At 40.7% G+C, this 24,961-nt stretch overlaps 1 protein-coding gene across 1 annotated transcript in view; it reads left to right on the top strand.

Annotated features, from left to right (window-relative positions):
- Window positions 1-24,961, top strand: part of VWF (von Willebrand factor) — a 150,028-nt gene that overhangs the window by 8,136 nt on the left and 116,931 nt on the right. Inside the window, exons 6-10 of the mRNA XM_068654434.1 lie at window positions 5,978-6,102; window positions 13,974-14,190; window positions 16,375-16,497; window positions 19,173-19,284; window positions 21,494-21,540. Of these exons, the coding sequence (XP_068510535.1) occupies window positions 5,978-6,102; window positions 13,974-14,190; window positions 16,375-16,497; window positions 19,173-19,284; window positions 21,494-21,540 (624 nt within the window). The remainder of the gene's footprint in view (window positions 1-5,977; window positions 6,103-13,973; window positions 14,191-16,374; window positions 16,498-19,172; window positions 19,285-21,493; window positions 21,541-24,961) is intronic.

The raw sequence follows: 24,961 nt of genomic DNA, 5'->3' as shown, positions 1-24,961 counted from the left end.
TTTACAATTAGGGATCCAAAACAATGGCTAGAAGAGATCATAGAATCATAGAATCATAGAATATCCTGAGTTGGAAGGGACCCTTAAGGATCATCAAGTCCAACTCTTGACACCGCACAGGTCTACCCAAAAGTTCAGACCATGTGACTAAGTGCACAGTCCAATCTCTTCTTAAATTCAGACAGGCTCGGTGCAGTGACCACTTCCCTGGGGAGCCTGTTCCAGTGTGCAACCACCCTCTCTGTGAAGAACCCCCTCCTGATGTCAAGCCTAAATTTCCCCTGCCTCAGCTTAACCCCGTTCCTGCGGGTCCTGTCGCTGGTGTTAATGGAGAAAAGGTCTCCTGCCTCTCGACACCCCCTTACGAGGAAGTTGTAGACTGCGATGAGGTCTCCCCTCAGCCTCCTCTTCTCCAGGCTGAACAGGCCCAGTGCCCTCAGCCGTTCCTCGTACGTCTTCCCCTCCAGGCCTTTCACCATCTTCGTAGCCCTCCTCTGGACACTCTCCAACAGTTTCATGTCCTTTTTATACTGTGGTGCCCAGAACTGCACACAGTACTCGAGGTGAGGCCTCACCAGCGCAGAGTAGAGCGGGACAATCACCTCCCTTGACCTACTAGCGATGCCGTGCTTGATGCACCCCAGGACACGGTTGGCCCTCCTGGCTGCCAGGGCACACTGCTGGCTCATATTCAACTTGCTGTCTACCACGACCCCCAGATCCCTCTCTTCTAGGCCGCTCTCCAGCGTCTCATCGCCCAGTCTGTACGTGCAGCCAGGGTTTCCCCGTCCCAGGTGCAGGACCCGGCACTTGCTCTTATTGAACTTCATGCGGTTGGTGATGGCCCAGCTCTCCAACCTATCCAGATCCCTCTGCAAGGCCTTTCCACCCTCATTCGAGTCCACAACTCCTCCAAGTTTGGTGTCATCAGCAAACTTGCTCAAAATACCTTCTATTCCTACATCCAGATCGTTTATAAAAATATTGAAAAGTACCGGCCCTAAAATGGAGCCTTGAGGGACCCCACTGGTGACTGCCCGCCAGCCTGACACAGCCCCATTTACCATAACCCTTTGGGCCCTGCCCGTTAGCCAATTGCTCACCCAAGCACCTCTGTCTCCCACACTTAAGGTATTTATAAACATTGATAAGATCCCCTCTCAGTCTTCTTTTGTACAGAATGCTTGCACACTAACATTGTTTATTATATGGCATTTATCTGAGGTAACAGAAACTGGTATTCATAACCCCCTCTGCTTTATTTAGAGTTGTGATTCAAAGTTAGGTGTTTTTGTTGTGAAGAGTGTGTCTTAATCACTGGGTTTTGGAGCTGGCTTTTTTACTCTTGTCCTAAAACTGTTCCAGTTCATAATCCTAATTTAATGTATAAACCCTTGTTGTAGGGTTTGTGTGTGTGTGTTTTTGTTTATTTGTTTGCTCGCCTTTCTCCTCCAAAGAGACAGAGACACGAGGGCAGCAATTAGATTGCTAATCCAATAAATTGAGCATCTGTGACCAGCCTCTGGTTGCCCTGACTGCTGCTGTGGTGGTTGGCACATGTCTCTCTCCTGGGTCATGTTAGTAGAGTTATCAAAGTGTGGGACACTTCTGGGACATGCAAAGAAGGTGAGATCTGGGTTGTACTTTAACAGCTACTACCTGAACCCATTTTGTATCCTCCAAAAAGACTTCACACTAACTAGCTGCCTTGGGTTCTCAGCTGGTGAGCCACAAGTTCTCATGCTGGTATCAGTCCTCACACCAGGCACTAGTTATTGAAGTACTTGGGTTTTGATCCAACTTTGTTTTCATTACATTTTGTGACACTATCATTTTATTCTCCTTTTTTTTTTTTTTTTTCCTTAAACAAACTTCTTTCAAAATGTACACAAAACAAATGCCTTAGAAAAACCGTACCCAGGCCATATAGAGGATTTCTGGGTGTAGGGCTCTGATGACTCCTAGTTAGGCTTTGTTTTTTCAAGAACTTGTCTATTTACAGAAAGAAGGAAAATTGAACGTGAAAGGAACAGAAGCAAAACAAAACTCTGAGCCTACCAGATGAAGAGAACGTGCATCATAAATGCTCAGAGGGGTGATGGGAATAAGCAACGGGAGCAGGACAGAGAGAGACGTGCAAAAAGTTTGCATCCCAGATACTGTGTCAGGAATCAATCAAGAATCAGGACAGGCTGAAATCAAACTATGAGCCTCTTGTTAGCTGAGGGGAAGACTACACAACTAAGCTAAAAGGCCTTTTAAAATAAAAAGTCACTTCATTCATCATCAAAAAGGGAAAGGAAGCCTCTGCAGAGAGGATGGTAGCTGTTCTGTATGATGGATGCATAGTGACAGAACAGGCAGCTGAACTGCCTGGCTGCTCTGTTAATAGTATCACTTGTACACTTAGGAAATTAACAGGGGTTTTAGGCTGTTCTTGTGTTGTCCCCTTCACTGTCTTTCCTTTCCTACACCCTCATGCCCTTCAACAGAACAAAGCATAGGTTTCAGGTGAAAGACATCAGCAGTGGTGGGCAACTGCTATTCTCTCTGCCCGTTGCACTCAGACACTCTGGGGACAGTTCGCCCTCCCCACTTTTCTTCCTGAAGCCTCATAATATAGAGAATTACCACACTCATTGATAGGGCATGTAACATGTATGGTTTGAAGAGTCCTTTCCAAAGAAACCTTCTGCTGAAATAGTTTAATTCCATGACCCAAATTTGTTCGGTAGGTCAGTGGTCACAGAGTCACTTCATAGCTTCAGCTTAAAGCTCTTGTGATGGTCAGTGAAACTTCCATGTCTAGTTGCTACTCTGAGAAAAATGGGTATACATTTTCCTCCATGTGTTATATATGGATAAAATTGCATTTATATGAATAGATAGAGCTCCTTTCTTGTGGTTAATCAGACATTGCTTACCCAGTTAGGTTATAATTTTGGGGAGCAAGGCAATACCTTTTTTTGTATTTGGAAAGCATCTTATAGCTTGCACTCTACTTCTCCCTGGGGACTGGACAACAATTTTTGAATGAAAGATCCTCTTAAAGAGAGTAGCTTTCTCAGGCTGGTGAGAAGATTGGAGTGCTGGTGGCTCAGTGGGTATTCTAGTAAGAATGTCTTAGAATTTCTAAGAATATTGTAAAATGTAAATATAAAATTTATTTATATTTTCTGATACAGTTATGAAGTTAGTTATTAACAGAGTGGGCATGGTCTGCTGTAAATATCTGCTGATGGGATTCCACACAGTGTCCTTCATCCTTCTTCCAGTAAGAACTGAGACTAATGGATTTGAGGTTGGGAAGCAAACCTTGTTAGTAGGAAGCCTGTCACTACGTGCTTAGCAAACTAGGTTGAGCAGTACTTTTCATGTGTCTCTCTCCTTTATTCCATTTTCCTTCCTGCTTTCTTTTCACCTTTCTAGGATTACTTCTTACTGTGTATTTGTAAAACTGCTAGTTCAATGAAAATGCAAGTACTCTTCAAATACAGGTTCTACCTACCTCATATTATTGTAAGTAATAAGTAATGATATTTAGTATCTTTAGTGACTGTGTTACTTATAGTTGAGTACAAAGTTTCCGGGGAAACGCAGGCTGGCAAACATGCATGTAACACTCTTGTTTTAAAGTTGAATGACTATATAGCCCTTTATCATAGAACCATAGAATGGCTTGGACTGGAAGGGACCTTAAGGATCATCTAATTCCAGCCCAGCTGCCTTGGGCAGGGACTCCTTCCACTAGACCAGGTTGATCAAAGCCCTATGCAACCTGGCCTTGAACACTTCCAGGGATGGAGCATCCACAACTTTTCTGGGCAACATGTGCCAGTGCCTCACCACCCTCTGAGTAAAGAATTTCTTGCTAATGTCTAATCTAAATCTATCCTTTTGTAGTTTAAAACCAGTACTCCTTGTTCTTTCACTACAATCCCTGACAAAGAGTCCCTCCCCTGTTCTCCTGTAGGTACTGTAAGGCTGCTAGAAGGTGTCCCCGGAGCCTTCTTTTCTCCAGGATGAACAACCCCAACTCCCTCAGCCTGTCTTAACAGGAGAGGTGCTCCAGCCCCTTGATCATATTCATAATCCTCTTCTGGACTCGTTCTCATAGGTCTATGTCCTTCTTATGTTGGAGGCCCCAGAGCTGAACGCAGTCCACCAGGTGGGGTCTAACAAGAGCTGAGTAGAGATGAGAATCACCTCCCTGTACCTGCTGGCCACTCTTCATTTGATGCAGCCCAGGATAAGCTGGCTTTCTGGGCTGCAAGTGCACGTTGCCAGCTCACGTTGAGCGTTTCATCAACCCAAACCTACAAGTTCTTCTTCTGAGGGCTGCTCTTAATCCATTCTTTGCCCAGCCTATATTTGTGGTTGGGATTACCCTGTCCCAGGTGCAGGACCTTGCCCTTGGCCTTGTTGAACTTCATGAGATTCTCACAGGCCTACCTCTCAAGCCTGTGCAGGTCCCTCTGGATGGCATGTTGGCCCCACCACACAGGTTGGTGTCATTGGCAGAGTTGCTGAGGGTGCAATCAATTTCACTGTCCATCTCACAGGCAAAGATGTTAAATAGTGCTGGTCCCAGTACTGACCCCTGAGGAACACCACTTGATACTGATTTCCACTTGAGCATTGAACTATTGACCACAGCTTTTTGAGTATGACCATCCAGCTACTTCATTACCCAATGAGTGGCCCATCTGTCAAATCCATGACTCTTCAATTTAGAGACAAGGATATCATGTGGGATATCTGTTGCCATAAGTCACTTAATGCTAGACTGGGCCAATTACAAGAAAAATGCACTGTTGAATGATCTTTCTTCATTCAATACTAGCCTAGTTTTTTACTATCATAAGTTGAGGAGGCTTACCTGGGGCAAGACCTTGAGCTGTTGAGCACACCCAAATCCATCATGAATTGCCTGCCCTAGAACAGCTTGAAGCTTAATTTGAGGGCCCAAGTACTTTACAAGGAAGAAAAACTGCTCTGGCAAGTTGTTGGCAAGTCCCTTACTACAGTGGACTACTCTGCTATTATACAGAAAGGCACTGGCAACAAGAGGTTTGAACAGCAGGGTCCAAAGGGGGAAAAAAAAGGTTTTAAATGATTTATTATGTTTAAACAATTTTACTTTAAAGTATTAATCAGAGTACAGCAAAAGGATTAAAATGGTGTAATACAATTGCTGCCTAAAAGAAGTACGTAAGAGGTGTAACTCCAAACACCACAGAAAAATTAAACAGGTGAACAGCATTTGTGGTGGCTCATTCGTTCGTTCGTTTGGTCGTTCTTTCTTTCTTTCTTCCTTTCTTTCTTTCTTTCTTTCTTTCTTTCTTTCTTTCTTTCTTTCTTTCTTTCTTTCTTTCTTTCTTTCTTTCTTTCTTTCTTTTCTTTTCTTCTTTTCTTTTCTTTTCTTTTCTTTTCTTTTCTTTTCTTTTCTTTTCTTTTCTTTTCTTTTCTTTTCTTTTCTTTTCTTTTCTTTTCTTTTCTTTTCTTTTCTTTTCTTTTCTTTTCTTTTCTTTTCTTTTCTTTTCTTTTCTTTTCTTTTCTTTTCTTTTCTTTTCTTGTGTGTATGCTTTTCCTCTCTAATCTCTACTGTCTTGTTGACAACTTTTAAATAGTAGGAAAATGTCTAGGCACGTCTAAGTTTCTGCCAAATATATCTGACCAATGAATATCATCTAGTGTGTTCATAGAAATGTGGGAGCTCCTGGGAGCTGCCTTCTGCAAGCTTTGTTCTGTCCTGCTCAGGGAGGGAATTTAGAAACATACCATGCAGGAGTCGATCCAGATCAGTGAAGGTGGCTTTTCTACAGTCATTCTATTTGGAGTAGAAATTCTTTCAATGATACAGTTCTGGTTTTAAAAACATCCTTCACCAGCCCCTCATATTTATCATATCCACTAATGACCACTTGTTTCTCAAAACCCTAAACAGCTATGTGCTTCTCCTCTTCTTGATTCACAGGGACCCTTGCGGGAAACAGCTATGATTTTGCAAACTCCTGGGCTTTGCGCAGTGAAAATAAGTGGTGCAAGAGGGTCCAGACTCCAAGCAGCATGTGCAACATTTCATCTGATATTGCAGAGAAGGTTGGTGCCACAAGACCCCATTCCAGTTTCAGTCCCCCACTACCTGAAGGTAGCTTGTCTGCTCTTTGGTAGAGGAACACAATTGTTCCCCGAGTCCTGCACCTGACACGATCCTCCCTCAGCAAATGGTTGGGATGCAAGGTGCAGGAGATGCCTGGTTTGGGTTCCTGAGAAGTGAAGTGGTCTACATTAGCTATACAGAGCACTACTTTTGCCCCCACACTGCAAACAGGTGCTGCAAAATGCAGGGATCGCTGTGCAGCTCCCCGCTTAGCCTGGCAGGAACACACTTGGGAAGCATGTGGTGCAGCAAGAGGTGTCAGGGGTGGTGCATCCCATGCTGGGTGCTCTCCATAATGCTGGGTACAGGATGCAGCTGCATGTGTTGTTGTTCAGCTAGGAAGTGTGTGACCACCCTGCAGACTGGGCTTCTGAGTGCTGTGAATAACTGACCCAAGAGGTTGCATGTTGTGGCCCATGTCTTATTTACATGCGGTGTTGCAAAAGGAACAGTTTACTCATTAGTTAGTGAATGCAGTTTTAACTCTTCTACTGCATCTTGCCTGTGAGTATTCTTTCTAAAGTAGTAGTACATGTTGCCCCCCAAACCTGCTGAGAAAAAGTCCCCAATCTAACACACAAACCCCAAACAGATAAGCAAAGAAACAAACAGCTCATTAGAGCCTGAAGCATGAGTTGCTGCCAAAGAAACTCCAACATTACTTGGGAAAGGTGTGTTTAAGTGGTGCCTTCAAATTTAGGCAAGTAACAAGCCCTGTTATCCCGGGAGCAGGAAAGCATTGCCTCTGACATCTCTTTAGGCACCACCACCACAAATAGTATTTGTGTATGTGTTAAAGTTCATATACATGGATGGCAACACACAAGGCAAATGCTTCAGCCAGGCTGTTTTTGACAGAGATATTCTCTGTAGCTGTTGTGCTGGCTGTATGCCACCAGGCTATTTCTCCTGTCAGGAGGAGTAGGTTTCTTCAGATATGTATATAGATAGTAGCTCAGATTTGTTAAAGAAACACAGGAAGCATCAACCTGCATCAACCTATTTATTTTCTTATTTAAAAGTATAAACATGTTCCTTGTTTACTTTAGACACAGGGCAGACACACAGATATGGCCACCAGCTCAGGGAGGAAAATGACTTTGAGTATGTACTGACTGCATGTGATATTACAGGTTATGACAGTCATGGTAAATTGAACTTTCATTCATTGAGGGTTTGCATATGATCTCAGGTACACTGTAAATCAGAATGACTCTGTGGGTGCTACAATTAGAGTTATACCAGAGTAACTGGATCAAAATTTAGCTTTTACTATCTTGCTATGCAAGTCCCATAGACTGATACTTTTTAAACTAGGCTCAAATAATTTCTCAGTAGTAGTGCTTCTTGGAACATATTTGTTCTACATTTACTTCTAATATTGGTTTTCTACTACTTGGAATAAGCTAACGAAGGCTGGAATAAGCTTGTAAACTTCTGACTACTTCCACTAAGCTTTTGAGAGGGGATATTTATGGTAGACACGTTCTGAAATTCAGCAAAGCATGCTCATACCCCTAAGCACAATAGCTTTGTGGTCTGCAAAACTGTCTGAGGAACTAGAGCAATGATTGCAGGGTGGAGATCTTCAGTGCGTGCTTCTTGCTGGAACTGTGCCTGTATGTGCAGAGTTTCTGTCAGGTTCTGGACTGATTAAACACCTGAGGTGAGTAATGGTGTATGATGCCTGGCACCTCTTTAGCTACACCTGTTTGATACTCAAAGGTCATGACTTCAGTGATGGGTTTCAACCCGGCTGAGATGTCTTCAGACGGACAGAACTGAGTTTTAAAGCTGGTCACAGCTCAACAGCAGAGTTGGCTCTTGTGACTGGTTGTGGCTGCTGGAATTTTATCTATTTGGACAAGTTTAACTTGTAGAAAATCCAAGGGAGGCCATGGAGTAGCATGTGGGATGAAATGCAGGATGAAGTCCTGCCTGGAGAGTAGACTGCAATTGATGTGAATTTTGTACAGACCACATTAAATATTGATGCTTTTTTGGACAAAGTTTGCTTTTGCACAAAAAATAATAATAAAGTAGCTTGATGAAATTATCTCCTGTCTTGTGTGAGTTCATGAGCTCACAGCATTTAACATTGGCTTAATTTATTCACTGTACAAGAATAAACACAGAGCTATTAATAGCAGTCCAACCAAACAAGTGCTGCTAAAGAATGTCGAGCTTTCTAACAGCTTGCTTTGTTTGCTTGCTTCAGCTTTTGGAATGCAAATCTCCCCCGTCTCCCAGCCTCCCTCTGGGCCAGGCAGTCAGCTGTTAGGTGAGGGAAACAATAGCTCTGCTTCAGTCTGTTCCTCCTTCCCTGTCCTCCCACTCATTGCAGATCTGGCCTTTTCTTTGCCCTCTCTTCCCCTGCACAGCAGCCACTAAACCAGCATCCTTAGGGAGGCGGCTTCTGCTTCCCTTGAGAAATACGGTGAAACTGGAAAGCCACATTACTCCTATCCGGAGCCCAAACATTTGCAATGTTTTATGATCAAGCTTAGAAGAGTTTGGAGATGGTGAGCTTTGTGCCGTGTCTAATTCAGTTTCATTTTCTGAATCTACTTGAAAGCTGCACAGAGTTGGTGGCTGACCAGGTGGAACTTTGTCAAGGAGCAATTTGTTAATCTCTGTGCTGCCTGGTCCCATGGGTGGGTGCTTATGGTGACTAGGAGAACCTTGTTCCACATCAGAACCAGCTCTCAGCTGGGTGTCTGGTGGAAATACTGGTTGTTCTTTTCTGTGTGGAAGCCAGCTAGAGCTGCTGGTGGTCCCAGCTCTTTAACTGGGTATGCTTCCTATCCTTTACAAGGTTTGTCCTTCCTGTTTTATTTTGTTCCAATCCACTGGAGAGACAGGGCAATCTCCTGATGCCTACTTGTGTCTTCTTTCCTTGGAGCTTCTTTGGACTTGCATTCTGCACAATGCATCTTTAAATCACAGAAAAGGTGGGCAATTTAATGTTCTTTATTAAGAAAGTGCTCTTATTTTGTTTAAAGCTGCTGTGTATCAGCTGAGGGTCTGGAACCAGCTCACATCTTTACCCCACTGCTGCTCTGTGTCCCTCCCTGTTCTCCACCTCCAAAGCACATACACACTTACGTGTTTGACTATTGTTCTGCCCATAGATATGGTTTCTTTCCAGATATACATATTCCCTTCCTAGGGCTGTATGTAGTTTGCCATCTACATGGTGGAGATGCCTGCTATCTACCTTGTCTTGTGATCTAGAGAACATGTCAAACTGGGCAGTGTTGGAGGGAGGGAGCTACAGCCTCCCTACCACAAATGAGCTTCTCAGTTTTCTCTGATCCATTTTTCCACCACATAGCTGTGATTATTTAGGTCATCTATTCCATGAAGTACTGCAATCTACTAGCCTCTCAGATGTCCAACAGCATAGGCAACAAGGATCTCAAAGTATTAAACTGAGTGAAAAGAGTGTAACTGTTGTAATGAGTCAGTGTTGAAAACATAAACATGTTTTAAAGAATCAGTATTCTTTTATGCATTCTTAGTTGTTGCCTTAATTTTCTAGATTTCATCCCTAATGGAAATGATGTATGAAGGCCACAGTTCACTGTATTTTTCCTTTATTTATTTATTTGTTTACTTGTTTTTGTTAGAATACTATATCTATAGCATGTTAGTTGTGAAAGTGACTGTAGTTCAAAGGTGAAATTATAATTCAACTAATGTATACTTTTGCTACTCTTGCTGTAATTGATAGAAAATACACTCATATTCCATGGAGTACTTCCATGTGCAATAAAGAAACAACATTTATCCTCAAAGCTGAAAGCAAGTGAGAGAGGTCTGAGACTTTCGGATTATGATAATGATAGATCTCACAAGCAGGTCAGCAAATACATGGACATAAATTACTGCAATATACTTCAGGACTGAAAATGAAGCCCACTTTGTCCAAAATCTCATTTGTCTGCTCCTGAAATCTATATATCCTGTGAAGACAGACTGGGAGAGTTGGGGTAGTTCATCCTGGAGCAGAGAAGGCTCTGGGGACACCTTCTAGCGGCCTTACAGTGCTTTAAAAGGGCCTACAAGAAAGATGGGGTGGGATTCTTTAGCGTGGAGTTTAATGATAGGACAAGGGGTAATGTCTTTAAACTAAAATAGGGTAGGTTTAGGTTAGACATTAGGAAGAAATTCTTCACTTGGAGTATAGTGAGGCACTGGAACAGGTTGCCCTGTGAATGCTCCATCCCTGGAAGTGTTCAAGGCCAGGTTGGATGGGGCTTTGAACAACATTATCTAGTGAGTGGCATCCCCGCCCATGGTGTGTGTGTGTGTTGGAAACAGATATTTCTTAAGGTTCCTTCCAACCTGAAAAACTCTGTGATTCTATATTAGCTGAACCAGAATTTAAGTGTCTTCTGTCTGTTGTTAATATGTTTGTTCAAAAATATAACTACCATTTGATGTACTAAACATACTGGATTCAGATGTTCTTTTCTTGGAAAGATGGGAGGCTAAACTATTCTCCTTTGATAGGTGAAAGAAAATAAGATAGTCTGAAAGATCATACCGAGCTATGGCACCAAAATATATCCTTCTTGGATGATATAAAGAAACCATGTACTATAAGATTAAAATTCAACAGAATGATAGGGTATCTCTGCTTTCTTTTGTTACTTTTTATTTCTTTAATGGCAATCACTAAAGAATAAACAAATGCAATTCATGCAGCAGCATAATACAACGCCATAGAAATTGGAAGAATGTATAAAATTCCACCTACAACTCTGTGTGGTGGGACTGGGGAATAAAGAAAGCCAGTAGGCTTGTGGTCAGTAGGACTTGCCAGTACAAGGACACTGCCAAGGCATTTAAAGAAACACTTAAAATAGAACTCATGCAGAAGTAAATGAAGTAATGTCAAGACCTTCAACTGTATTTCAAATACTGCAGTCAGTTCTGGTGGTTTTAATCTTACAGCCCTCTGCATTCTAAGTACTGTTTCAGGCTTAGGCTTTACTGCCTAGTCTGTTGGTTTGGGGCAGTTCCTTTTCTTGTGAAGCAGCTTCCAGGACTGTTATTCTGTAAGCAGGAACACTATAGCCATGGGTGAGATGGCTCTGGTCTCTCCACACAGGTGTACTGTCCCCTGACTAAAGAACTCTGTTAGTTCAGCTTGACCATTCAGTTTTAAAGAAAGGAGAGAAAATAAAAATAATCTGTAGAATTAATTAACCTGGAAGGGACCTCTGGAGGCCATCTGCTCCAAACCCCTAGTTGAAACAAGGCTGCCTTAGGTCAGGTTGCTCAGATCTTTCTCCAGTCACATTTTTATTATCTCCAAGGTTGAAGGTTTCACAGCCCCCATGAGCACCTGTTCCAGTGTTTGACCACCATCATAATGAAAATATTTTTTATCTTTTATATAGTGGGATTTTCCTGTATATCAGCTGTCCGTTAGTTTGTCATAATACATAGCTGAGATATATCTAAAATACAGGAAAATTAGATCTACAATTTCTTGTATAAAGTCGGTTGAAAATTTGAAGCAATTTGAATGGCAAGAAAGCCTTTAATCAGAGAAAATGAACTGCATGGTGATTTCTGGCATATATGACTTGTTTTCTTGACAAGCAGTTAAAGGTCAGTCATTAGGTATGTTGCTGTTGAACAATAGAAATGAACACCATGGGGAAAAATAGTTTTAAAAGTTTTTGTTGTTGTTTTTAGTCTCATTTAGTGATATGTAGTGAACATGATCCAAAAAGGTTGTTTTGACTAGCTTTGTTGTCGCCATGTGTTTTGCAGACTATACAGTCTAAATTCTATTGCAGCGTAACAGTTGAGGTGTATTACCTTTTTAGCAAGGTTTTTACCTTATTAACACAGCCTGTGAGTAGGCTTATTGCATATGTCATCTTTCTATTGCATTTGACAGTATCTGGATCAGGGCTTTGGTCCAGGAGCTGCTGTACTGCTCATCCTCTGAGCAGCTCTCAGCTCACTTCTGATTACATCAGTTTCATCTTGAAACTCTGCTTTAATAGCTCTTTTGGCTGTTTGTATTTTTATCACTTCCAGCCCTGTGGCACTTTGTCAGTTTTCTCATATTTCATGTAGTCTAAGAGTATTACCAACACTATTTATGCACTTCCTGCTCCCCACTTTGTAGTTATCATTCCAGCTCTCTCAGTATGTTGTCTGCTGTTTGGGCATCAGAAATATTTCAGGCTGGATCTGTTTTTCTGGAAGACAATCAGTGTTGCTTTTACATTCCCAGAGACCTTTCTCAGAAGGCTCAAGACCTCCTTATATATGCAATTATTCACTGAGCACTTTGTTAAACTCTGAATATATTTTCAATTTTCAATAGATAAGACATTTCTGTTTGCTTTGTTTTCATAAGTCAGAAGTTCTGTCTCAGTTCAGGTATGTACTAAGTTGATCATCCAGACAAAACACCCTCCAGCAAGTAAAGTCTTTCCTACTCAGCGGTAGAAACCTTAGTACCCCTACTATGCAGGTATACCATATGCAATTTAGAGAAGGTATCTAGGCATCTGCTAAAGTCTGTGGGTTTTTTTTGCTCCCCATTTTTCACCTTCCACCTCACCTCACCCAATACTGTAAACAAGATAACCAGACTTTTTTTTTTTTTTTTTTTTTTTTTTTTTTTTTTTTTTTAGCACAGCTATAAATCTATAACTTCTATGTGCTGTCATCATCTCAGGTACTTGTCCTTACTGTGAAGGAACCAACTTAAGAACCTGTCATGTCATGTCTCTATGTAATGATAGGCCTGAAATATACAGCATGGTTACAAATATTTATATAAAACATTGATGGATAAGTAGAATAAAGTTTCACTTCAACTGTTTATGTTAGGGTTGTATCAGACATTGTTTTCCCACTTATCTAAGCACATTATCATCCTTTCAGAAAGTTGCATTGAGGACCTCAGACTTATTGTGAGGACCTCAGACTTACTGAACTGTGACATAATGTAAACATAAGAGAAAATCTACTTGGGAATCTGCTTCACAAAATAAAGTGAACTCTCATTAGGTTGTGTTCCATTTACAGTTAATTCATACATAGCTTGTTGCCATCTGAAAAGGTAAGTTTTGGTACCTTCCTCGCCATCTCACTGTACAGTCCCATCCTTGTACTAGCTGTCACCATGCTGGTTTAACTTACTAGAAAAGCAGAAAATTTTGCTTTTTTTCTCTCTCTCTTTTTTTTTTTTTTTTTTTTTTTGCCTTTTATCTGAGTTAAACTGACCTATCATGCATTGGACAAGCCAGCAGGAGTGACAGGAATATGAGGTCAGAAGTAGAAAACAAATTTGATTCCCTGGATCCCAGTCAGACTTGGTCTTTCAGCGTGAAACTTACTCTGTTCCCTCATTAGCTGAAAGATGGTCTGTCTGGTCATTTTTCTTCTGAAGTACCTTAATTGTAAGTTCCTCTCTCTTGCTGTGCATGTGTTCCTGGTCCTCCAGACACCATTTGGTTCTTCACTGGACAGCAAGCAGTTCTCTGCTTTCCTGCATTTGATAACTGATTGACCAACATGCTTCTGTGTGAAGCCTCTCTTATATGACACTATGTTTTATGTTAATCAGTGTATTAATGTACTTCTGTTTATATACAGATGTAGTGAATAAATGGATGTAGTCCACTTCTAGCTATTGACTGCAGTGTTTATGTGTGACTGATAACCATGATGTTGTTTAACAGTGGTGACAGTGTGTTTGGAAAAGCTTTTTCTTCCAAAGTTTATAGTAACTAAAATATTTTGTCCCCTATCCCTCCTTGCACTGGTCATGCAGGGTGTCATGGAAATCTGCCAGCTGCTAAGAACATCTTTGACCTTTTCCCGGTGCCACCATCTAGTGGATCCAGAGCCATACATCCATCTCTGTGAAGAAGACATTTGTGCTTGTACCCATAGCACAAACTGTCACTGCTCAGTGTTCCTTGATTATGCAAGAAACTGTGCTCATGAAGGAGTGATTTTGGATGGGTGGCCTGAAGAGAGCTTGTGCAGTAAGTTGATAGAATTATTCCTGAGTTACTTACCTCAAATGAGATCATGACTGTCTTGCAGATTTATCTGCTGCAGGTAAGAGCAACCGTTGATTTTTTTTAGGATGTTGTTGCAGGTTGATACGAGCAGGCAAGTTAAATTTTAATGTTCCCATCACCACCATTTATCTGAAGTGCCTTTGCTCACTCCCACTTTCAGATCCCTGTCATTTACCTCTTTGCTAGAAGTTGTTGTCCCTAAGTGAGGATTGTTTAAACCACATATGAATTATAGGATCATAGAATCATTAAGGCTGGAAAAGACCTCCAAGATCATTTGGCCCAACCATCCCCTTTACCACCAACATTACTCACTAAACCATGTCCCTAAGTAAGAAAATCCCCATGAAGAAGATTCTGAGCTGCTACATATTTATGTGATCACACAAAGCTACCAATTATGATGTTCAGGAATTATTTCACACTTGGTTCAGATGTGTGACTTTATCCAGCCTATACTTGTAAGACAGCATCTTCATGAAAGGCTCTCCTTAATGCTCCTGGGTAAAGAGAATTATTTAATCTTTTATTTGCTTGAAACAATTACATTGGAATTGGGATGATTTATAGTTTAGCCTTTTTTTTTTTTTTTCTAAGTCAGAGATTCTGATTGCATCTTGAAATGTTATCTTTATTAACCTAATTTTGCCAAGGTCAGAGGTCTTGATTGCATCTCCGCAAAGATTTTGCAAACAGAGAAGGATGTAGATTGGCTGAGATGCCTCTATAGAATAAAGGTCACATTTACACCCAACGTGCAGGAGTTCATATGCCTGTATGCCTCCACAGGAGAACCCCAGTTAAATACACAAATACACAAATGAATTAATAAAAATCCTTTAATATCATGTTCTCAATGATTTTTCTCATGCTTTCTATATCAGACAGGAAGGACAGTTTTCTCAGAATGTTTGTAAATTGATTTCCTGGGCTAACATGACAGATTTGTAATGACAGCACTTACAAGCCAAATTTCTTCTCTGGTAAAGTTACTCTGTTAATAGCCACCACCAAAGAAAATACTATCTTCAGATTACAGTTAGGGCTGCAAGATATTGCCAACCACTTATTCAAGGGATTGTAAACCAAAGAAGACTCTTTCTTGAAGTAATTTGTTACCTTTATGTTGGGATATAAAAGGATCTAACTTGTTTCTTTGCTCAAGGTACAAACCAGAGGACACATTTTAGCTACGGCTTTCTGTAAGTCTGGCTAAATCCAGGAGAACGCATCTCTATTCCCAGAATTCATTTTTAACCCTTCACTTCACAAACCACACTTTTTCCAAGCCAGGAAAGAGAGGTACTACCCATGTATGCTGCCATAGCAGGATCTTAATTTTCTATCATCCTTCATCACCTTTCACTATCATGCTGTCTCAATAAAAGATGACAGTAATTGTATTGGAGGCATGAGATGCTGCTGTGTTGCAAGGACTGTAGTGCTGGGCACTAGTGAGCCACAAAGGGCAAGACTACTCCTTTGTTACCCTCCCACCTCCTTCATTACAGGATTTTCTGAGAAAGGGCAGGCTCTAATCTTTTCTGCCCACTGCATGCCCATGCAGTCTTGTGGGGTATGCCTGTACGTCAAAATGAAGGAATGGCTATAGTTTGTACTTGCATAACAGCCTCGCCTAGATAATTCAGCAGTAAAGATACTGCAGCATGGGTGTTAGCCTGTGCTAGTAGTTTGCAGGAAGAAGGGTGAGATTTCGGAGTCTTAACTGTCTCCCTGTTCTCTCTGGGAACATGAAACATCAGTGTAATTTCCCAAATGAATGTAGTAACCGTGTAACTTAAAAGTACAGAACATGGTTGTTTATCCCCGCTACCCAGATATTATTGCAAAATTGTTCACCATGTTTGATTGTTCTTAACACGCTTGGTTCTAGTTATTTAGACTTGATTTGTTAGATAATAAATTGGCTGTAACCCCTAAGTATTTACTAGGCAACCTAACTGAAAAATCAAGCTGAAAATCTAGTGTTCCTTAAATGTTTTTGCTTCTGAAAAAGAAATCATTGATTAGAGGGGATATGACCTTTTTGGTGTCTCTGTGGCCCAGGCTTTGATAATTAAGGGAATTTATTTATTTACGAGTTATTGAGGAATTTGCATTTCTAATTTCTTGTAATTGTTTCAGGGCCAAGATGTCCAGTTGGCATGGAGTATAAGGAATGTGTATCTCCTTGTGCCAAAACCTGCCAGAGCCTGAATATCAATGAAGTGTGTCACGGACAATGTGTTGATGGCTGCAGCTGCCCTGGTAATTTATTTACAGAGCTGTTTACAGAGAAACATTTGGCAGTGGTGTTACCTATTTTATTAGAAGAAGGAAAGCAGTGTCTTCTCTTAAATTTTCCCAAAATCAGAAACACTTCTCCTTTCTGGGACCATGCCCTAGAATAAACCAGTTTCTATACTGCCTGTATGCTCACTCTATGAAAAGGCCATTTTTTAGAGCCAACTAAAAAGTAAATGTTTCTGTGAACATCAGCACCATCTAGTATTCTAGGACTACTTTTCTTTCTTGCTGAGGGACTACTTACCACTGACATGTCTAGATTCCTTCTCAATTGCTTTTGGCTAGAAGCTGTCTTCCTCTGAAAGCTAGAGGAAGAAAGAATGGAGAATATACTGAAGACATTTCTTATAGAAAAACAAAACTTTTAGAACTTGTGCTATATTTCCAAAGATCTTCAGGATTTTATATAAATGATTTTGCTTGTTATTGAATCCTTTCAGAGGATCCTGATCAGAGGAGATCTGAGTGGCTTAAAGGAAGCAGCCCAATCACAACTTTTTTTTTTTTTTTAATGGTCTTCCTCCTCTGCTTCATGAGTGCAGGTGGAGGGTTTGATTCCTGTCTGAAAAGATCCTTATGCTCCCTTTTCTAGTTTTTATTATTTTTTTGAATAGGAATTTCTCTACATTTCACACTTCAAATCTGGACTTTATGTGAATGTACAGAGGTATTTACTGTCCCTCTGCACTAAGATACTAAATGTAACTGAGGTTTACTGAGCATGTAGTTTGATTTCCAAAACAAGGCGGTGATGATGATGTAAACCTTGTTTTAGGAGTCATTAATGCATTCTAAAACATTTCCAGTCATTCAAAGCTTGGCAGTTGCCCATTTAGCTGCTGGTCTCTTGTGCATTGGATGTTTAAAGCTGTCATTCTGTGGAAGAACTTGAGTATGTGTACAGGGAAGCTGGCAGGTGATAGAATTAGGCACAGGAGCTTATTTTGTTGTGTAGCAGCTAGCTATTAGATCTGTACAGTCCTGGGACTGTTGGGAAAAGCTGAAGGTGTTGAATCCACCAGCTGCATAAGGTCCCTGGCTATTCCTTCTTTGGTGTCTGCTCTGGTCAGTTCAGCACAGGAAAGGTGTAAAGGGACAGAAACTGAGAGGCACAGAGACAGGAGCTCAACAGAATGGATATTACATGAGAAACCTGTACATTACCGGAACTGAATGATAAGAAATAAGAATCAGCAGTTCAATATTTTTACTGTTACTTGGTGCACAGTCTACAAGAAATAAATTTTGTTTGAGTTTAATAGAAAATGAGGAGGATCTCACAGATCAATACAGAAAATTGGGATATAGGATGATTATTATACCTTCTCTTAGCTTCTTTCCAGTTCTCCAAGAGTAAAAATGATCTGTTCCATGTATGTGTCTTTTTTACTTACTGCAGCACAGTTATTTTAATAGCAGTAAATAGAATTACTATTGCCAGGAAAAAACATGGACAGTCTGTTTTCTTTTGCTCTCTGGAGAGCCTTAAATGCTCAGATCTTGTTTAAATATTTCTCAGTGGAAGGATTTTCTCTACAGTAAATATCCTTCCAGGAAACACTACAGCAAGAATGGGAGAAAAGGGACTTACCTGTGTGTCACTGTCAGTGGTAAATGCTGCTGCTAGGGAAAAGGGCCAAAATTTCTACAGGTGTTTGGAAGGATTCCCTCAAAGAGAAGGAAAAGGAGTTTTTAGCAGTCAAAATGTTTTGTTATAGCAGCTCTTTTTTGAACAGAGGAATATCAACTACCTATCAACATGTGGATCTGAGAGAAAGAAACTACTTGCTACTGCTAGCTTATGATGCAATCTCAGGCAAGTCTTTATAACTGATATGTGCTTCCAATTATCTTTGTAAGATAGCCTATATATAGAATAGGTAATTATAGTTGTGTAATATGGAAACCTCAGAAACTGGATCCAAGTTAGGAAATTAGCCTTCTCACTTTGCTTCTGCAGAAGTTGAAAAGAGAAACCAGATCTCCACATCATAATGCTGCTTTCTCTCTGACCCTGACTTGTGGCACAGTGCCTTCCCAGTATTTGTTGTTCAAGACAGCTGAAAGCACACTGCCTGCATAGGTTTCTTCTATTGCTTAGTCCCTGTCTGCTGGATTCTAGTTGTTCAACTTTGCTCCTTCATTCCCTACTTTGTTTTTCTCCTTTTCTGTCATCATATAACAAATGCAAAACCTGTCTAGGCACTCTTTACTTCAGTCAGTTCTTGTTAGCTCTAGGGTTTATGATTTGCACTATTTCTAAGTACATATATTTTTTGAACAAGTTTCTAGATTAGCACAGATCAAGCTTGATTGTGCTCCCCAGATTTGACTCCTGTATGTTCCAATATACAGGAGTCCTGTATATATGTACTGACTCAGGGACTGACTAAGCAAAGGGCTTTTCTGGGAGCACCAGAAATGTACCATTCAGCACATCTGAAGGAGAGGCAGCACTGGAAGAAAAGTAGACACCAGCAATTACCTTTGTAATTGCTCTCTGTGCAGCTATGGATAATAATGTATATGAGGTCTTGCCAAAGTATATGAAGAACCAGAAAATGTAATCATATTTACGTTTCTGTCCATGTGTGTGTGTTGTATGTGCATGTGCTGTTGTTACCTGATCTATCCAGAGGGAAAGCTCCTTGACGGTGAACACTGCATTGAAAGCTCTGACTGCTCCTGCATCCACTCTGGAAGACATTATCCTCCTGGGTTCACCATCTCCCGGGACTGCAACTCATGGTAAAATCAGTGTTGCTGTGGTATGGTTGCTGTTGTTCTAGGGTACTGCACACATTTTTGGTGACTGTTTTAGATGATCTATCTAGATCTCTCTCTCTGTCTCTTCTTAAAAATACTTATTTACATTGGCAAAGGACCTGGTCTCTTATTGGAAATACCATCCCCTTCCAAGAAGTGAGCTGTTCACAAATACAAAATCAGCTTCGCCTTTAAAGGGATATTTGGCCTGATAGAACAATGTGAGGGTCATACTCCCTCAAACAGTAGAGAACTACCTGTTTCCTGTGGATAAGACAGACTGGCAGGTTCCCATGTCTGGTTGGTGTCAGCAGTGGTGTCTTTGTTTCAACTTCCTACATGTATTTGACCTCTAAAACCGGTTTCTTTCCAAGAAGAGTTAGCTCAGGCACGTCCTTGAAACTTCTCACAAAGCTAATGGATCTTCCCAGCTGCATGGCTCACAATTTTTCTTTCACTCACAAATGCCATTCTAAAGGGGAAGGCTAGCTGCCTAAAGAAAGGAAGGGGAATGAGTAATGTATTCTTGATCTGGCATATGTAAGTGTGAATGTATTTATGTAAGGAGTTCAGACAACACTGAGCACAGATGTTTCCAATTAGACCAAAGAAGAGGGACTAAGTCAGAGCCACCATATGCAGAAGAAAAATGGTGCATGTGTCATCACTGCTAACCAGGAGTTTTTCATTACTGGTGCCATGTATCACAGAATACGAACCATAATCATGACATTAGCATTTTATCTTTTTTTCTGGAACTGTTTGCAGCTCTGAGCTTGGCCACATTGTTCAACCATAGTGTTTTTGAGAGGTTAATGCTGCCTGATAGACTGCATTGTTAGAAAATATTTCCTGTTATTCAGATTTGATAATGCTGTGGAGAATTGTTTGGACCTGATGATCTTAGAGGTCTTTTCCAACCTCAGTGATTCCGTGATTCTATGAATGTTGTTCCATCAATTCAGCATTCACCATCCTGAGTAAACTGACTACCCACAAGTGGTTTTCAAGGGCTGGAATAATTAAAGAAATAAAAGAAGTCTAGCATCTCTTGAAAAATTATTTCAGCTGGAGATTCTAGGATTGACCAGCTTGACATCACAGATCCAAGAATGACAGCAATCTCGATGACTCTCAGTGCCTGTTACTGGTTACTGGTAGCACCTCTGGGGATGGCACTAAATCCACCACCCAAAGACATTAAACCAGAAAAAGCTCTTTGCAGAGAAAGGGAAACTGAGCAAGAGGAGCTTAAGTCAGCAGTGTACAGTTACAGTGATAAAGGTCTGCATGAGCAGAAATCTAGCCAGCTGGCAAAGGACAAGGCTTACTGCCTTTTGGGTCAAACTGATGAGGCCATGCCTGGAGTAGCGTGGCCAGTGCTGGTCAGTACTGGTGTAATGTCCACTGCAAGAGGAAGGTAGACGAACGGGAGATAGTCTAGTGGAGGACTCTGGAAATGACTGGGGAAGAGAAGCATGAGGAGAAGCAAAGGGATCTAGATTTGTTTAAAGGCTAATGGGGGAAATTTTCACTACCTAAAGGGGGGTTGTAAGGAATACAGGGACAAAATCTTCTCAGAGGCAAACAGAAAAGGAGCAAAAAGTGATGGACATGAGTTGAGACAATGGAAATTCCATTTAGACATTAGAAATAAATATTTCCTTGGGACGGTGTAGCACTGAGACAGCTGCCCAGAAGAGCCATTCTGGATATTTCTAAAATCAAATGGGCAAGGTCCTAAGCCACCTCATTTACCTTTGAAGTTTCCTCCCTTGAGTTGGGGGTTGTAGGTATTATTTCCACAATTTTATTTTTTTTTCTTTTTTCTTTTTTTTTTTTCCCCTCTAAAATTCCATCATTGTAATAGACATATCTTGAAATTTGCATTTAAAACTAATTCCACATCAGTGGAATATAGTTGTAAACTATTAAATGTTTTTGGAAAAAAATAAGTTCTTTAATTTTTCAACCATTCCAGCTCATATTGTCAGCAGTTGCTGTCAAATGATGGTAGAAGAGATCAGGAGGATGGATATATTAAGAAACAAGATTATGGAAGATTGAAAGTATGCTGGGGGATGGTCTAATTTCCCTAAAACAGGGGCCATATTTCAGTTATTTGGGAAAAGCTTGCAACAGAAGATATGAATTCACATATTCTTGCATAACTTATAGTTGTGTTTCCTAGCATTTGTCGACATGGCATCTGGATCTGCAGCAATGGGGAATGCCCAGGTATGTTGGACCTATTGTTTTTAAGTTTTGACATGTAAATATTGTCTACATCCCTCCCATTTACACCCAACATATATTTTTTTTTTTTCCCACACAAACGGTGAATTTGTCTTTATTCTTACCTGCATACTCCAGTGCAAGCCACATCGTATTATATTTCAGATGTTCTCCCTGTGAGACAAACCAGATGTTGTACTGTACGTTTAGCAATTAAAATTCCTGTTTAGTAACAAAATTGGTTCCTCTTTTGATTACTTTACCAAAATATAAGGGTCTGTATGATCAGAGGAACAGATTTCAGGTAGAGGGAACACTGTTGGGCTGCTTTGTGCAGGTAGCCAACTTTCTAAACCAGAATGTTTTTACTGATGTTATAACTTGAAGTACTGGGAGTAGATTGGGTAACTCCTGATTCCCCTTGGATTTTGGCCCCAAACGTCACCTTACAGGTGAAGGATCTCTAGCCTCCAGGAGAAGGTGGCTCACCTTCCTTCCACAGGTGGTGGCAGACAGGAGGGGCAGCTCTGTAGATATTGTTGCTCCCAAAGTTCTTGTTCACCGCCTCCCAAACTCACCAGTACATGTGGCTACTGTCTCAGCTTTTGCCTCCATGGTCAATGTGACTTTTTGTTCTGTGCATTGTCCAGCAAAGTGTCTCCTTCCTTGTTTCCTCCTGGCAGGTCTGTGGCCAGTCCTCTGACTCAGTTCCTGTACTATGCTCAGCCACAGAAAGGCCTGCTTGACCTGAAACAACATCTGTCTCTGCTTGTGTTGTGTGTTGTAGTCTGCAGGGAGAGAGCACAGATCTTTATCTTGCTCTTCCTCATTGCTTTTGTAACCTGAGAGTTGAAGGACTGAGAAGGAGACCAGGGTTGGAAAAAGGAGAGCAGATAGGCTATTTATTCATTTAATTGTTTATTTACTGTGACATGCAACTGTGCAATCCCCACAAATTAGGAGAATTAGAAATATTTATCAAAGTCTGTCTTTCTCTTAGCAGTAAGTTTGCCTGACCCATTAATGCAGCATTTCCTCCTGCTTTGGACTAAAAGAGCACTTGCCCCAAAATGTCATCAGGAAAGAAAAAAAAATAAAAAAAGTTAGTGAAAGAGTGGGTACGCAAATGTTCAAAATAGAACTGACATTTTTACTGTGCTATGCCAAGCAGGACTGTGAGAAACCCTGTGCTTGAGGTTTTCAGCAGAGATCTCTCCAGGTACAGGGAGTCTCAGTACAACACAAAATCAAGGACACAGATCCAGGATATTTATGTCTTCTAGATAATGGGCAGTAACATGTTTACAAATGAGGAATAGGTCTTTTTGAACTTTGCTTTTGAACTAGAGTATAGATTTTAATCTCCTTGCTTTCTGGGCTACTATGAATAATATGTGGGCCAAACTTTTATTCTTAACCCCAGCCATTTTTTCTTCATAGATTATAGAAACGAAGGTAAGCCTGAAATTGAGGTCTGTGATCAGGTATCAATATACAGCTTTGTGCAAGGGGGAATTGCTACCTTTTTCCGAGTTGGGAAGCTCTGCAGAATCAGAAGTCAAAAGAAAAACTAACTTATTTTTGTGCCTTCAGCCAACATATCCAAATCATTTTTCAGCTAGGCTTGTATAAGACCCAGAAGGTCCCAAAAGTGCAGCTGTTATACAGGTACCCACTGACATCTACAAACTCTTCTATGGCTGGGCAGCAAAACTTTCTGAAGTAGCAGTCTTTGATAGCAACAGTAGCCATGTTATTGTTGTACCCTATCCTGTTCTGTCTAAATTTGAAGCAATATTACAGCATATTTTTATTACTGATTGAGTATTTTTGTAACAACTATTTCTGAAATCATGTCTGTCTGAAATCACCACAGATAATTCATACATTTAGACTCCCAAAAACTCAAGGTAATTTCATTCTTTTTTACTAACAATTGTCAGGAAAGTGCTCCTGTATATTGTATGAATGAATTGCCTAGCTGTAAATTAGTTGATAGAGCTGGGTACCCAGCTGGAGGCAGTGTTTCAGAAGACAGTCTTGTGTCAGCCAACTACCAATAGCAGGATAGCACTAGCAAGAAGCTCTCAAGCTGATATCATAATTAAATTAATTATGAGGGCTGTGGGTTTCAGGAAATCTCGTGGGTTGCATTAAACCGAATGGAATAGATAGAGGGACCCATAAGAAGAGACTTTGCCTCAGGAAAGAAATTTCAGTTCCAGGACCAATGCCAAAGGGCTGGGACTTGTCTCGGGGAGTGGGCTATATCTCTTCAGGCTCAAACCTGCTTTTTAGGTTCTTGGTTGCAGAGAACACCCTGAAAATCAACCTGCACATAATGTGGTGCATTATTGTTTTCTTTAGGTCTCCATGTCTAGTAGCTAATTGACTGTATAGTTGATTAGAGTAACACTTGTTTTACCTTTGTCTAAGCTTATTCTAACAGAAAGTGTGATTTTAAAATTTATTTTTATTTTTGTATTTACCAAGCTACCCTCCAAACTGATGGGGGATGACAAATGTTCAGTGAGTACTAGATTTTTCTTAGGGTGAATCAGAGCAGTGAAACACTGGGTCTCCTCTGGAAGTTAACGTTGAATATTATGGTGAAGAGTGAAATTTCCTTTTTGCATTCATTAGGCAGAACTTCCATGGGACTCAAAGGCAGTGGAGAGAAAGTCATGGGGTTAACCTGCCAAACTGTAACATTAAACTTTCTCCATCCTTTGTCAGCACTGTCAATGCAGGCCCAGCACCTGAACTTTGTTCTAGGCAAGGAGGTTCTTCCCGCCTTGTTTGCAGTAGGAACATCTCTATGTGTAAAGCTCATATGAAAGACTTTGTTTGTAGGTTCTTTGAAGTTGGAACCTTCCTAATGTATTTGCAGAGGCTGTAGCATAGCAGGGGGCTACATCCCAGCTGTGTGTCCTGAATACTGCAGTCCTGAAAATGGAAAGCCACAATGTACAAAAATATGTTAAGATGTTGAAATGTTTCAATAGCTTCTTTTTGTAGAAGTGTGGGCAAGACAGACTTTTGTATTATTCTGTAAGGACTTTAGATTTACCTATTATAACTATAGATTTATTTTTAGCTTTATGTATTTTACTCTATTTAGTTTGTTAATTAAGATAATGGTTGAGAATAATTATCTGCATAAATTCTGCCCTTGGAAGAACTCCGTCTGTGATTGTCTTCCACCTCTTCATTCTGATAAAGTACATGTATTCTTACTTTAATGTTAGAAGTTGTTACTGGCATTCAAGGCAGCCCAACAAGGGAATCAACACTTATTTTGGGTCTGTGTTAAAGGAGGCCATTGTGAAGGAAGCTTTCAGACACTGTCGCCTTTATAAAACCATACTGTAATGCTATAAAAGCACAAGCAGATTGACAAAGACATGGCTGTCAGTCTGCCAGG

Source organism: Anas acuta, chromosome 1 (genome assembly GCF_963932015.1).
Source record: "Anas acuta chromosome 1, bAnaAcu1.1, whole genome shotgun sequence".
Taxonomy (NCBI): Eukaryota; Metazoa; Chordata; class Aves; order Anseriformes; family Anatidae; genus Anas; species Anas acuta.
The sequence above is the reverse complement of the archived record's forward strand: the minus strand, read 5'-3'. Positions and strand labels throughout refer to the sequence as shown.